At 73.2% G+C, this 13,571-nt stretch overlaps 1 protein-coding gene across 1 annotated transcript; it reads left to right on the top strand.

The window, feature by feature from the left end:
- Positions 1-202: 202 nt before the first annotated feature.
- On the top strand, positions 203-13,571 carry LOC309684893 (E3 ubiquitin-protein ligase RNF31-like; the record flags this gene model as incomplete). Its single annotated transcript, XM_082500733.1, has 10 exons — positions 203-495; positions 7,419-7,592; positions 8,603-8,701; positions 8,977-9,066; positions 9,888-10,002; positions 10,109-10,227; positions 11,390-11,503; positions 12,316-12,373; positions 12,483-12,579; positions 13,285-13,571. Coding segments are annotated over 10 exons (1,376 nt in total), but the record flags the coding sequence as incomplete, so codon positions are not given.

The following is a 13,571-nucleotide window of genomic DNA, read 5'->3' as shown; positions in this document are numbered from 1 at the left end:
CTGGGATGGGGTTTGGGTCACTGGTTTGGGGTTTAAGGTTACTGGTTTGGGGAGGGGGTCACTGGGGGAGGGCTCGGGGTCACTGGTTTGTGGTCTGGGTCACTGGGATGGGGTTTAGGGTTACTGGTTTGGGGTTTAGGGTTACTGGTTTGGGGTCTGGGTCACTGGGATGGGATTTAGGGTTACTGGTTTGGGGTTTAAGGTCGCTGGTTTGGGGTGGGGGTCACTGGTCTGGGTCGGGGGCGACTGGTGACCCGTAACGGACGGGGCGGCGCTGGCCGGCAGGCGGTGGTGCGGCGGGCACTGGCCACGCTGGGCTTGGCCAGCTGGGGCCGGGCGGCGCTGGTGGCCAGCCTGGGGCGGGAGCTGGCCCTGGGCCCGCGGGGAGTGGCCGAACTGGTGGAGGCCGTGGGGCGCTGCCCCGACCGCGCCGCGCTGCGCCGGCGTCTGCGCTGCGAGTGCGCCGTCTGCGGGGGGGCCCTGCCCCGGCACCAGGTGGGGCACTGGGGGCACTGGGGGGCACTGGGAGGGGTAATGGGGGGGAGTGGGAGGGACTGGGGGGATTGGGAGGGACTGGGGGGGACTGGGGGGGACTGGGAGGGGACTGGGGGGCACTGGGAGGGGTAATGGGGGGGATTGGGAGGGTAATGGGGGGACTGGGAGGGATTGGGGGGGATTGGGAGGGACTGGGAGGGATTGGGGGGGACTGGGGGGGATTGGGAGGGACTGGGAGGGGTAATGGGGGGACTGGGAGGGACTGGGAGGGGTAATGGGGGGACTGGGGGGGGACTGGGAGGGGTAATGGGGGGACTGGGAGGGACTGGGAGGGGTAACGGGGAGGGCTGGGGGGACTGGGAGGGTAATGGGGGGACTGGGAGGGACTGGGAGGGGTAATGGGGGGACTGGGGGGGGGACTGGGAGGGGTAATGGGGGGACTGGGAGGGACTGGGAGGGGTAACGGGGAGGGCTGGGGGGGACTGGGAGGGTAATGGGGGGACTGGGAGGGACTGGGAGGGGTAATGGGGGGACTGGGAGGGACTGGGAGGGCACTGGAGGGCACTGGGAGGGACTGGGAGGGGTAATGGGGACATGGGGGGGGATGACTGGGAGGTTCTGGGGGACACTGGGGGTCGTGGGGGGTCAGTGGGGTGTGGGGCTGCTGTGGGGCGCAGTGGGGCAGCCATGGGGCGCAGTGGGGCGCAGTGGAGCCTGCTGGCCCGCAGGCGCAGTGGGGCACGGTGGGGCAGCCATGGGGCAGCCGTGGGGCGCAGTGGGGCAGCCGTGGGGCGCAGTGGGGCAGCCGTGGGGCGCAGTGGAGCCTGCTGGCCCGCAGGCGCAGTGGGGTGCAGTGGGGCAGCCGTGGGGCGCAGTGGGGCGCAGTGGGGCGCAGTGGGGCGCAGTGGGGCAGCTATGGGGCGCCATGGGGCAGCCATGGGGCAGCCATGGGGCCCAGTGGGACCCTCCTGCCCCGCAGGCGCAGTGGCTGACGGGCTGCGAGTGTGCGCTGTGCCCCGAGTGCTTCCGGCAGTGGGGCGCAGTGGGGCAGCCATGGGGCGCAGTGGGGCGCAGTGGGGCACAGTGGAGCCTGCTGGCCCGCAGGCGCAGTGGCTGACGGGCTGCGAGTGTGCGCTGTGCCCCGAGTGCTTCCGGCAGTGGGGCGCAGTGGGGCGCAGTGGGGCAGCCATGGGGCGCCATGGGGCAGCTATGGGGCGCAGTGGGGCGCAGTGGGACCCTCCTGCCCCGCAGGCGCAGTGGCTGACGGGCTGCGAGTGTGCGCTGTGCCCCGAGTGCTTCCGGCAGTGGGGCGCAGTGGGGCGCAGTGGGGCGCAGTGGGGCGCAGGTGGGGCGCAGTGGGGCAGCCATGGGGCGCAGTGGGGCAGCTATGGGGCGCAGTGGGGCCCAGTGGACCCTCCTGCCCCGCAGGCGCAGTGGCTGACGGGCTGCGAGTGTGCGCTGTGCCCCGAGTGCTTCCGGCAGTGGGGTGCAGTGGGGCGCAGTGGGGCAGCCATGGGGCGCAGTGGGGCGCAGTGGGGCAGCTATGGGGCGCAGTGGGGCACAGTGGGACCCTCCTGCCCCGCAGGCGCAGTGGCTGACGGGCTGCGAGTGTGCGCTGTGCCCCGAGTGCTTCCGGCAGTGGGGCGCGGTGGGGCGCCATGGGGCAGCTATGGGGCGCCATGGGGCAGCTATGGGGCAGCCATGGGGCACAGTGGGACCCTGCTGGCCCGCAGGCGCAGTGGCTGACGGGCTGCGAGTGTGCGCTGTGCCCCGAGTGCTTCCGGCAGTGGGGCGCAGTGGGGCGCAGTGGGGCACAGTGGGGCGCAGTGGGGCAGCTATGGGGCAGCCGTGGGGCCCAGTGGGACCCTCCTGCCCCGCAGGCGCAGTGGCTGACGGGCTGCGAGTGTGCGCTGTGCCCCGAGTGCTTCCGGCAGTGGGGCGCAGTGGGGCGCAGTGGGGCAGCTATGGGGCGCAGTGGGGCAGCTATGGGGCAGCCATGGGGCACAGTGGGACCCTCCTGCCCCGCAGGCGCAGTGGCTGACGGGCTGCGAGTGTGCGCTGTGCCCCGAGTGCTTCCGGCAGTGGGGCGCAGTGGGGTGCAGTGGGGCAGCTATGGGGCGCAGTGGGGCAGCTATGGGGCGCCATGGGGCAGCCATGGGGCAGCCATGGGGCGCAGTGGGACCCTCCTGCCCCGCAGGCGCAGTGGCTGACGGGCTGCGAGTGTGCGCTGTGCCCCGAGTGCTTCCGGCAGTGGGGCGCAGTGGGGTGCAGTGGGGCAGCTATGGGGCGCAGTGGGGCAGCTATGGGGCGCCATGGGGCAGCCATGGGGCAGCCATGGGGCGCAGTGGGACCCTCCTGCCCCGCAGGCGCAGTGGCTGACGGGCTGCGAGTGTGCGCTGTGCCCCGAGTGCTTCCGGCAGTGGGGCGCAGTGGGGCGCAGTGGGGCAGCTATGGGGCGCAGTGGGGCAGCTATGGGGCAGCCGTGGGGCGCAGTGGGACCCTCCTGCCCCGCAGGCGCAGTGGCTGACGGGCTGCGAGTGTGCGCTGTGCCCCGAGTGCTTCCGGCAGTGGGGCGCAGTGGGGCGCAGTGGGGCAGCTATGGGGCGCAGTGGGGCAGCTATGGGGCAGCCATGGGGCACAGTGGGACCCTGCTGCCCCGCAGGCGCAGTGGCTGACGGGCTGCGAGTGTGCGCTGTGCCCCGAGTGCTTCCGGCAGTGGGGCGCAGTGGGGCGCAGTGGGGCAGCTATGGGGCGCCATGGGGCAGCTATGGGGCAGCCATGGGGCGCAGTGGGACCCTCCTGGCCCGCAGGCGCAGTGGCTGACGGGCTGCGAGTGTGCGCTGTGCCCCGAGTGCTTCCGGCAGTGGGGCGCAGTGGGGCGCAGTGGGGCAGCTATGGGGCGCAGTGGGGCAGCTATGGGGCAGCCATGGGGCACAGTGGGACCCTCCTGCCCCGCAGGCGCAGTGGCTGACGGGCTGCGAGTGTGCGCTGTGCCCCGAGTGCTTCCGGCAGTGGGGCGCAGTGGGGCGCAGTGGGGCAGCTATGGGGCGCAGTGGGGCAGCTATGGGGCGCCATGGGGCAGCCATGGGGCAGCCATGGGGCGCAGTGGGACCCTCCTGCCCCGCAGGCGCAGTGGCTGACGGGCTGCGAGTGTGCGCTGTGCCCCGAGTGCTTCCGGCAGTGGGGCGCAGTGGGGCGCAGTGGGGCAGCTATGGGGCGCAGTGGGGCAGCTATGGGGCAGCCGTGGGGCGCAGTGGGACCCTCCTGCCCCGCAGGCGCAGTGGCTGACGGGCTGCGAGTGTGCGCTGTGCCCCGAGTGCTTCCGGCAGTGGGGCGCAGTGGGGCGCAGTGGGGCAGCTATGGGGCGCAGTGGGGCAGCTATGGGGCAGCCATGGGGCACAGTGGGACCCTGCTGCCCCGCAGGCGCAGTGGCTGACGGGCTGCGAGTGTGCGCTGTGCCCCGAGTGCTTCCGGCAGTGGGGCGCAGTGGGGCGCAGTGGGGCAGCTATGGGGCGCCATGGGGCAGCTATGGGGCAGCCATGGGGCGCAGTGGGACCCTCCTGGCCCGCAGGCGCAGTGGCTGACGGGCTGCGAGTGTGCGCTGTGCCCCGAGTGCTTCCGGCAGTGGGGCGCAGTGGGGCGCAGTGGGGCGCAGTGGGGCAGCTATGGGGCGCCATGGGGCAGCCATGGGGCGCCATGGGGCACAGTGGGACCCTCCTGCCCCGCAGGCGCAGTGGCTGACGGGCTGCGAGTGTGCGCTGTGCCCCGAGTGCTTCCGGCAGTGGGGCGCAGTGGGGCGCAGTGGGGCAGCTATGGGGCGCAGTGGGGCAGCTATGGGGCAGCCATGGGGCACAGTGGGACCCTGCTGCCCCGCAGGCGCAGTGGCTGACGGGCTGCGAGTGTGCGCTGTGCCCCGAGTGCTTCCGGCAGTGGGGCGCAGTGGGGCGCAGTGGGGCAGCTATGGGGCGCCATGGGGCAGCTATGGGGCAGCCATGGGGCGCAGTGGGACCCTCCTGCCCCGCAGGCGCAGTGGCTGACGGGCTGCGAGTGTGCGCTGTGCCCCGAGTGCTTCCGGCAGTGGGGCGCAGTGGGGCGCAGTGGGGCAGCTATGGGGCGCAGTGGGGCAGCTATGGGGCAGCCATGGGGCACAGTGGGACCCTCCTGCCCCGCAGGCGCAGTGGCTGACGGGCTGCGAGTGTGCGCTGTGCCCCGAGTGCTTCCGGCAGTGGGGCGCAGTGGGGCGCAGTGGGGCAGCTATGGGGCGCCATGGGGCAGCTATGGGGCAGCCATGGGGCGCAGTGGGACCCTCCTGCCCCGCAGGCGCAGTGGCTGACGGGCTGCGAGTGTGCGCTGTGCCCCGAGTGCTTCCGGCAGTGGGGCGCAGTGGGGCGCAGTGGGGCAGCTATGGGGCGCAGTGGGGCAGCTATGGGGCAGCCATGGGGCACAGTGGGACCCTCCTGCCCCGCAGGCGCAGTGGCTGACGGGCTGCGAGTGTGCGCTGTGCCCCGAGTGCTTCCGGCAGTGGGGCGCAGTGGGGCGCAGTGGGGCAGCTATGGGGCGCAGTGGGGCAGCTATGGGGCAGCCATGGGGCACAGTGGGACCCTGCTGCCCCGCAGGCGCAGTGGCTGACGGGCTGCGAGTGTGCGCTGTGCCCCGAGTGCTTCCGGCAGTGGGGCGCAGTGGGGCGCAGTGGGGCAGCTATGGGGCGCCATGGGGCAGCTATGGGGCAGCCATGGGGCGCAGTGGGACCCTCCTGGCCCGCAGGCGCAGTGGCTGACGGGCTGCGAGTGTGCGCTGTGCCCCGAGTGCTTCCGGCAGTGGGGCGCAGTGGGGCGCAGTGGGGCAGCTATGGGGCGCAGTGGGGCAGCTATGGGGCAGCCATGGGGCACAGTGGGACCCTCCTGCCCCGCAGGCGCAGTGGCTGACGGGCTGCGAGTGTGCGCTGTGCCCCGAGTGCTTCCGGCAGTGGGGCGCAGTGGGGTGCAGTGGGGCAGCTATGGGGCGCAGTGGGGCAGCTATGGGGCGCCATGGGGCAGCCATGGGGCAGCCATGGGGCGCAGTGGGACCCTCCTGCCCCGCAGGCGCAGTGGCTGACGGGCTGCGAGTGTGCGCTGTGCCCCGAGTGCTTCCGGCAGTGGGGCGCAGTGGGGCGCAGTGGGGCAGCTATGGGGCGCAGTGGGGCAGCTATGGGGCAGCCGTGGGGCGCAGTGGGACCCTCCTGCCCCGCAGGCGCAGTGGCTGACGGGCTGCGAGTGTGCGCTGTGCCCCGAGTGCTTCCGGCAGTGGGGCGCAGTGGGGCGCAGTGGGGCAGCTATGGGGCGCAGTGGGGCAGCTATGGGGCAGCCATGGGGCACAGTGGGACCCTGCTGCCCCGCAGGCGCAGTGGCTGACGGGCTGCGAGTGTGCGCTGTGCCCCGAGTGCTTCCGGCAGTGGGGCGCAGTGGGGCGCAGTGGGGCAGCTATGGGGCGCCATGGGGCAGCCATGGGGCAGCCATGGGGCGCAGTGGGACCCTCCTGCCCCGCAGGCGCAGTGGCTGACGGGCTGCGAGTGTGCGCTGTGCCCCGAGTGCTTCCGGCAGTGGGGCGCAGTGGGGCGCAGTGGGGCGCAGTGGGGCAGCTATGGGGCGCCATGGGGCAGCCATGGGGCGCCATGGGGCACAGTGGGACCCTCCTGCCCCGCAGGCGCAGTGGCTGACGGGCTGCGAGTGTGCGCTGTGCCCCGAGTGCTTCCGGCAGTGGGGCGCAGTGGGGCGCAGTGGGGCAGCTATGGGGCGCCATGGGGCAGCCATGGGGCGCCATGGGGCACAGTGGGACCCTCCTGCCCCGCAGGCGCAGTGGCTGACGGGCTGCGAGTGTGCGCTGTGCCCCGAGTGCTTCCGGCAGTGGGGCAGCCATGGGGCGCAGTGGGGCGCAGTGGGGCACAGTGGGGCAGCTATGGGGCGCCATGGGGCAGCTATGGGGCGCAGTGGGGCGCAGTGGGACCCTGCTGCCCCGCAGGCGCAGTGGCTGACGGGCTGCGAGTGTGCGCTGTGCCCCGAGTGCTTCCGGCAGTGGGGCGCAGTGGGGCGCAGTGGGGCAGCTATGGGGCGCCATGGGGCAGCCATGGGGCAGCCATGGGGCGCAGTGGGACCCTCCTGCCCCGCAGGCGCAGTGGCTGACGGGCTGCGAGTGTGCGCTGTGCCCCGAGTGCTTCCGGCAGTGGGGCGCAGTGGGGCAGCCATGGGGCGCAGTGGGGCGCAGTGGGGCAGCCATGGGGCGCAGTGGGGCGCAGTGGGGCAGCCATGGGGCAGCCATGGGGCACAGTGGGACCCTCCTGCCCCGCAGGCGCAGTGGCTGACGGGCTGCGAGTGTGCGCTGTGCCCTGAGTGCTTCCGGCAGTGGGGCGCAGTGGGGCAGCCGTGGGGCGCACTGGGGCGCAGTGGGGCAGCTATGGGGCGCAGTGGGGCGCAGTGGACCCTGCTGCCCCGCAGGCGCAGTGGCTGACGGGCTGCGAGTGTGCGCTGTGCCCCGAGTGCTTCCGGCAGTGGGGCGCAGTGGGGCGCAGTGGGGCAGCTATGGGGCGCCATGGGGCAGCCATGGGGCAGCCATGGGGCGCAGTGGGACCCTCCTGCCCCGCAGGCGCAGTGGCTGACGGGCTGCGAGTGTGCGCTGTGCCCCGAGTGCTTCCGGCAGTGGGGCGCAGTGGGGCGCAGTGGGGCAGCTATGGGGCGCCATGGGGCAGCCATGGGGCAGCCATGGGGCGCAGTGGGACCCTCCTGCCCCGCAGGCGCAGTGGCTGACGGGCTGCGAGTGTGCGCTGTGCCCCGAGTGCTTCCGGCAGTGGGGCGCAGTGGGGCGCAGTGGGGCGCAGTGGGGCACAGTGGGGCGCCATGGGGCAGCCATGGGGCAGCCATGGGGCGCAGTGGGACCCTCCTGCCCCGCAGGCGCAGTGGCTGACGGGCTGCGAGTGTGCGCTGTGCCCCGAGTGCTTCCGGCGGCACTTCACCATCGCGGTGCGCGAGAGGGCGGTGGGAGCGCTCGTCTGCCCCTCCTGCGCCCGCCCCGACCTGCGCGACGACCAACAGCGCCTCTGCTACTTCTCCACCCTCGACGCGCAGGTGGGGCCCAGGGGGGACCCACAAGTGGCCATGGGGGGGGCTGGGACCCACAAGTGCTGCCATGGGGGGACCCACAAGTGGTCACATGGGGGGGGACGACCCATAAGTGCTGCCATGGGGGGCTGTGACCCATAAGTGGCCATGGGGGGCTGGGACCCACAAGTGATCACATGGGGGGCTGTGACCCATAAGTGCTGCCATGGGGGGGACCCACAAGTGGCCATGGGGGGCTGGGACCCACAAGTGCTGCCATGGGGGGACCCACAAGTGGTCACATGGGGGGGGGGGACCCACAAGTGGTCACAGGGGGGGCTGGGACCCATAAGTGGCCATGGGGGGCTGGGACCCATAAGTGATCACATGGGGGTCCCACAAGTGGTCACAGGGGGGGAAGGTCTGACCCACAAGTGACCACATGGGGGGGGACCCACAACTGCTGCCATGGGGGGGACCCACAAGTGCTGCCATGGGGGGCTGGGACCCACAAGTGGTCACATGGGGGGGGGGGACCCACAACTGCTGCCATGGGGGGACCCACAAGTGGTCACATGGGGGGGACGACGACCCACAAGTGGTCATATGGGGGGGGGACCCACAAGTGCTGCCATGGGGGGCTGTGACCCACAAGTGACCACATTGGGGGGACCCATAAGTGATCACATGGGGGGCTGTGACCCACAAGTGGCCCTGGGGGGGGGGGGGAACAGGCCCACAAGTGACTACATAGGGGGTGTGACCCACAAGTAATCACATGGGGGGCTGTGACCCACAAGTGGCCCTATGGGGGGGGGGGGGGGCTGTGACCCCCCAGTGATCACATCGGGGGGCTCTGAGCCCCACAAGTTCCCCCTCAGTTGCGGTCCCCGACTGTCACTGCCCACCCTGAGCCTCTCGGGGCCCCGGGGGGGAGTTGGGGGTCCCGGGGGGGAGTTGGGGGTCCCGGGGGGGGTCCGGGGGGGGGGTTTGGGGGTTCTGCCCCCCATTCCTCACCCCCCCCCACCCCCCCGCAGCTGCGGCAGTGTTTGGACGCCGCCACCTATCAGCTCTTCACCCAGAAGCTGACGGAGCTGGAGCTGATGCGGGACCCCAAATTCCTCTGGTGCATCCAGGTGGGGGGCGGGGGTGGGGCAGGGGGGGTGTGGGGCTGGGGGGTGTGGGGCAGGGGGGTGTGGGGCAGGGGGGGTGTGGGGCAGGGGGGTGTGGGGCAGGGGGGTGTGGGGCGGGGGTGTGGGGCAGAGGAGGTGTGGGGCAGGGGGGTGTGGGGCTCTATGGGGTGTCTGGGGGGGCTCTATGGGGCGGGGGGAGGGATTGGGGGGCTCTCTGTGGGGCTGGGGTGACAGCGGGGCGCCGTGGGGCTGACCCCCACCTCTCTCTGCCCCCCAAGTGCTCCTTCGGGTTCATCTTCGAGGCGGAACAGGGCCCGGCCCAGTGCCCCCAGTGCCAACAGCGCTTCTGCCCCCGCTGCCAGCGCCCGGTCTGTGGGGAGACGTGGGGCGGGGGGGCTCCGTGGGGCTGGGAAGTGTGGGGCAGCGCAAGTCCCTGCGGGCGCGGGTGTCCCCCTGGGGGGGGGCGTGGGGCAGTGTGGGGCAGTGTGGGTCCCCGTGGGGTGGTTGTGGGTCGCTGTGGGTCGCTATGGGGCAGCATGGGTTCCCATGGGGTGGTTGTGGGGCAGTGTGGGTCCCTATGGGTCAGTGTGTCCCCATGGGGTGGCTGTGGGTCGCTATGGGGCAGTGTGGGTCCCCATGGGGTGGTTGTGGATCACTGTGGGTCGCTATGGGGCAGCACATCCCCCCGTGGGGCGGCTGTGGGTCGCTATGGGGCAGCTGTGGGTCGCTATGGGGCAGCTGTGGGTCGCTATGGGGCAGCACGTCCCCCCGTGGGGCGGCTGTGGGTCGCTATGGGGCAGCTGTGGGTCGCTATGGGGCAGCGCATCCCCCCGTGGGGCGGCTGTGGGTCGCTATGGGGCAGCTGTGGGTCGCTATGGGGCAGCTGTGGGTCGCTATGGGGCAGCACATCCCCCCGTGGGGCGGCTGTGGGTTGCTATGGGGCAGCACATCCCCCTGTGGGGCGGCTGTGGGTCGCTATGGGGCAGCGCGTCCCCCCGTGGGGCGGCTGTGGGTCGCTATGGGGCAGCTGTGGGTCGCTATGGGGCAGCACATCCCCCTGTGGGGCGGCTGTGGGTCGCTATGGGGCAGCCCGTTCCCCCGTGGGGCAGCTGCGGGTCGCTATGGGGCAGCGCGTCCCCCCGTGGGGCGGCTGTGGGTCCCCGTGGGGCAGCGTAGACCCCCCCGGCAGTGGGACCCCCAGCACGCCACCCTCTCCTGCGCCGAGTTCGGGGCCTGGCTGAGCGCCCGCGACCCCCAAGCGGCGCCCGTGGGGCTGACGGCCTTCCTGCGGGAGCACGGCATCGGTGGGTGCCCCACGGCGGGCGCGGGGGGGTGGGGGGGTGTCCCTGCCCCACGGCGGGGGCGGGGGGTGGCTGTGGGCCCCACGGCTGCCCCACGGCTGCCCCACAGCGTGCCCGCAGTGCGGGGTGTGGTACGCGCTGGCCCGGGGGGGCTGTATGCACTTCCAGTGCTCCCAGTGCCGACACCACTTCTGCAGCGGCTGCTCCCGCCCCTTCCACGCCAAGGACGTGAGTGGGGCCGGGGGGCGCTATGGGGCGGGGGGCGCTATGGGGCTGGGGGGCGCTATGGGGCTGGGGGGGGTCCCTATGGGGCGGGGGGGGGTCCCTATGGGGCGGGGGGTGGGGTCCCTATGGGGCTGGGGGGGGTCCTTCGGGGGTCTCTATGGGGCAGGATGTGTCCCTGTGGGGCGCCTATGGGGTGGGGGGTTCCTATGGGGCGGCTGTGGGTCACAGTGGGTCTCTATGGGGCTGGGGGTATCCCTATGGGGTTCCTATGGGGCGGCTGTGGGTCACAGTGGGTCCCTATGGGGCTGGGGGTGTCCCTATGGGGTTCCTATGGGGTGGGGGGTCCCTATGGGGCGGCTGTGGGTCACAGTGGGTCTCTATGGGGTATGTGGGGGGTCCCTGTGGGGCTGAGGGGTGCCTATGGGGTCTCTATGGGGCGGGGGGGTCCCTATAGGGCAGGGGAGGGTCTCTGTGGGGCAGGGAGTGTCCCTATGGGGCAGGGTGGGTCCTTGTGGGGTCCCTATAGGGTGGGGGGTCCCTATGGGGTGGCTGTGGGTCACAGTGGGTCTCCATGGTGTCCCTATGGGGCGGGGGGTCCCTGCGGGGCCCCTATGGGGCTGGGGGCGCTATGGGGCAGGGGGTCCCTGTGGGGCTGGGGGCGCTGTGGGGCGGGGGGTCCCTGCGGGGCCCCTATGGGGCTGGGGGCGCTATGGGGCGGGGGGCCCCTGTGGGGCTGGGGGCGCTGTGGGGCGGGGGGTCCCTGCGGGGCCCCTATGGGGCTGGGGGCGCTATGGGGCGGGGGGCCCCTGTGGGGCTGGGGGCGCTGTGGGGCGGGGGGTCCCTGCGGGGCCCCTATGGGGCTGGGGGCGCTATGGGGCGGGGGGCCCCTGTGGGGCTGGGGGCGCTGTGGGGCGGGGGGTCCCTGCGGGGCCCCTATGGGGCTGGGGGCGCTATGGGGCGGGGGGCCCCTGTGGGGCTGGGGGCGCTGTGGGGCGGGGGGTCCCTGCGGGGCCCCTATGGGGCTGGGGGCGCTATGGGGCGGGGGGCCCCTGTGGGGCTGGGGGCGCTGTGGGGCGGGGGGTCCCTGCGGGGCTGGGGGCGCTGTGGGGCGGGGGGTCCCTGCGGGGCCCCTGTGGGGCCGCCGTGGGGTGACGGTGGGCGGCAGAGCTGCCCCGAGGAGGGCTGTGCGCTGCGGGGGGCCCTGCACGGCCACCACCCCCGCGACTGCCTCTTCTACCTGCGCGACTGGGAGCCCCCCCGCCTCCAGCGCCTGCTGCGGGTGCGCCGGGGGGCGGCTATGGGGCGGGGGGCGGCTGTGGGGCAGGGGGGCAGCTGGGGGGCGGCTATGGGGCGGGGGGGGGCTGTGGGGCGGCTGTGGGGCAGGGGGGCAGCTGGGGGGCGGGGGGGGGCTGTGGGGCAGGGGGGCGGCTGTGGGGCGGGGGGGCGGCTGTGGGGCGGGGGGGGTGGCTATGGGGCAGCTGGGGGTCTCTATGGGGCGGCCATGGGGCACAGTGGGTCTCTATGGGGCGGCCATGGGGCAGCTGGGGGTCTCTATGGGGCGGGGGGGCGGCTATGGAGTGAGTGGCTATAGGGCAGTTGGGGGTCTCTATGGGGTGGCCATGGGGCAGGGGGGCAACTATGGGGCAGTTGGGGGTCTCTATGGGGCAGGGGGGTGGCTATGGGGCAGTTGGGGGGTCTCTATGGGGCGGCTATGGGGCAGGGGAGTGGCTATGGGGCAGTTGGGGGTCTCTATGGGGCAGGGGGTGGCCATGGGGCACCGTGGGGCTCTATGGGGCAGCCATGGGGCACGGTGGGTGTCTATGGGGCGGCTATGGGGCACGGTGGGTGTCTATGGGGCAGCTATGGGGCATGGTGGGTCTCTCTGGGGCAGCCATGGGGCACGGTGGGTGTCTATGGGGCAGCTATGGGGCACGGTGGGTCTCTATGGGGCAGGGGGTGGCTATGGGGCAGTTGGGGGTCTCTATGGGGCAGGGGGTGGCTATGGGGCACGGTGGGTCTCTCTGGGGCGGCCATGGGGCACGGTGGGTGTCTATGGGGCAGCCATGGGGCAGCGCCCGCTGTGCCCCCCAGGAAGGCGGAGTGCCCTTCGACACGGAGCCGCCGGCCGGGGCCGAGCCCGTGCCCGGAGGTGGGGAGCCCCTTCCCCCCCTTCCCCCCTTCCTTCCCCCCTCCCCTGCGCCCCCCCGGCGTGGGGCGGCCCCCCAAGTGTGGGGCGGGCGCTGAGGCTGTGGGCGCAGGGGGCTGCGGGGTGCTGGAGCAGAAGGAGACGGGGGCCGGGCTGCGGGACGAGCCCTGCGGCAGAGAGACCCCCCCGGGGCAGGCCGGGCTCTGCCGGTGAGCGGGGCGCTGGGGGGCGCTGGGGGGCGCTGGGGGGGCGCTGGGGGGCACTTGGGGGGCGCTGGGGGGCACTTGGGGGGCGCTGGGGGGGTATGTGGGGCACGGGGGGGGTATGTGGGGTCCTTATGGGGCACATGGGGGGTGTTTGTGGGTCCCTGTGGGGCGCTCGGGGGTGACTGTGGTCCTTAAGGGGGTCCCTATGGGGCGTTTGTGGGTCCCTGTGGGGTCCCTATGGGGTATTTGGGGGTCCCTGTGGGGTCCCTATGGGGTGTTTGTGGGTCCCTGTGGGGCGCTCGGGGTCCCCTATGGGGCGTTGGGGGGCCCCGGAGGGGTCCCTATGGGGTGTTTGTGGGTCCCTGTGGGGTCCCTATGGGGTGTTTGTGGGTCTCCGTGGGGCGCTCGGGGGTCCCTATGGGGTGTTTGGGGGCCCCTGAGGGGTCCCTATGGGGTGTTTGTGGGTCTCCGTGGGGCGCTCGGGGGTCCCTATGGGGTATTTGGGGGTCCCTGTGGGGTCCCTATGGGGTGTTTGTGGGTCCCTGTGGGGCGCTCGGGGTCCCCTATGGGGTGTTTGGGGGCCCCTGAGGGGTCCCTGCGGGGCGTTGGGGGGTCCCTGAGGGGTCCCTAAGGGGTGTTTGGGGGTCCCTATGGGGCGTTGGGCCCCCGAGGGGCCGGCCGGGTGTGAGCGGAGCCCGCGCACGCCAGGGCGCACTACACGGAGTACCTGGTGCGGCTCATCAACGAGCACCGCCTGGACCCGGCGCGGCTCTACAGCGCGGCCGAGCTGTGCGCGGCGGCCGAGCGGCACCTGCCCGGGGGGAGACCGCCCCGCGGCGCCCGGGAGAGCCCCCAGCAGTACGCCCAGCGCCTGCGCCGCCTGCTGGCCCGGGAGGCCCCGCTGGCCCCGCCCCCCCGCCCCTGAACACGCCCCCGCGGCGGCGGCCACGCCCCCCCGCCCCCGGCCGAGGAATAAAGACGGCGAAGGCCCCTCC

The sequence above is a fragment of the Vanellus vanellus genome (assembly GCF_965231255.1).
Source record: "Vanellus vanellus genome assembly, contig: HAP1_SCAFFOLD_1058, whole genome shotgun sequence".
Lineage (NCBI taxonomy): Eukaryota > Metazoa > Chordata > Aves > Charadriiformes > Charadriidae > Vanellus > Vanellus vanellus.
This window is presented reverse-complemented; position numbering and strand designations above follow the sequence as displayed.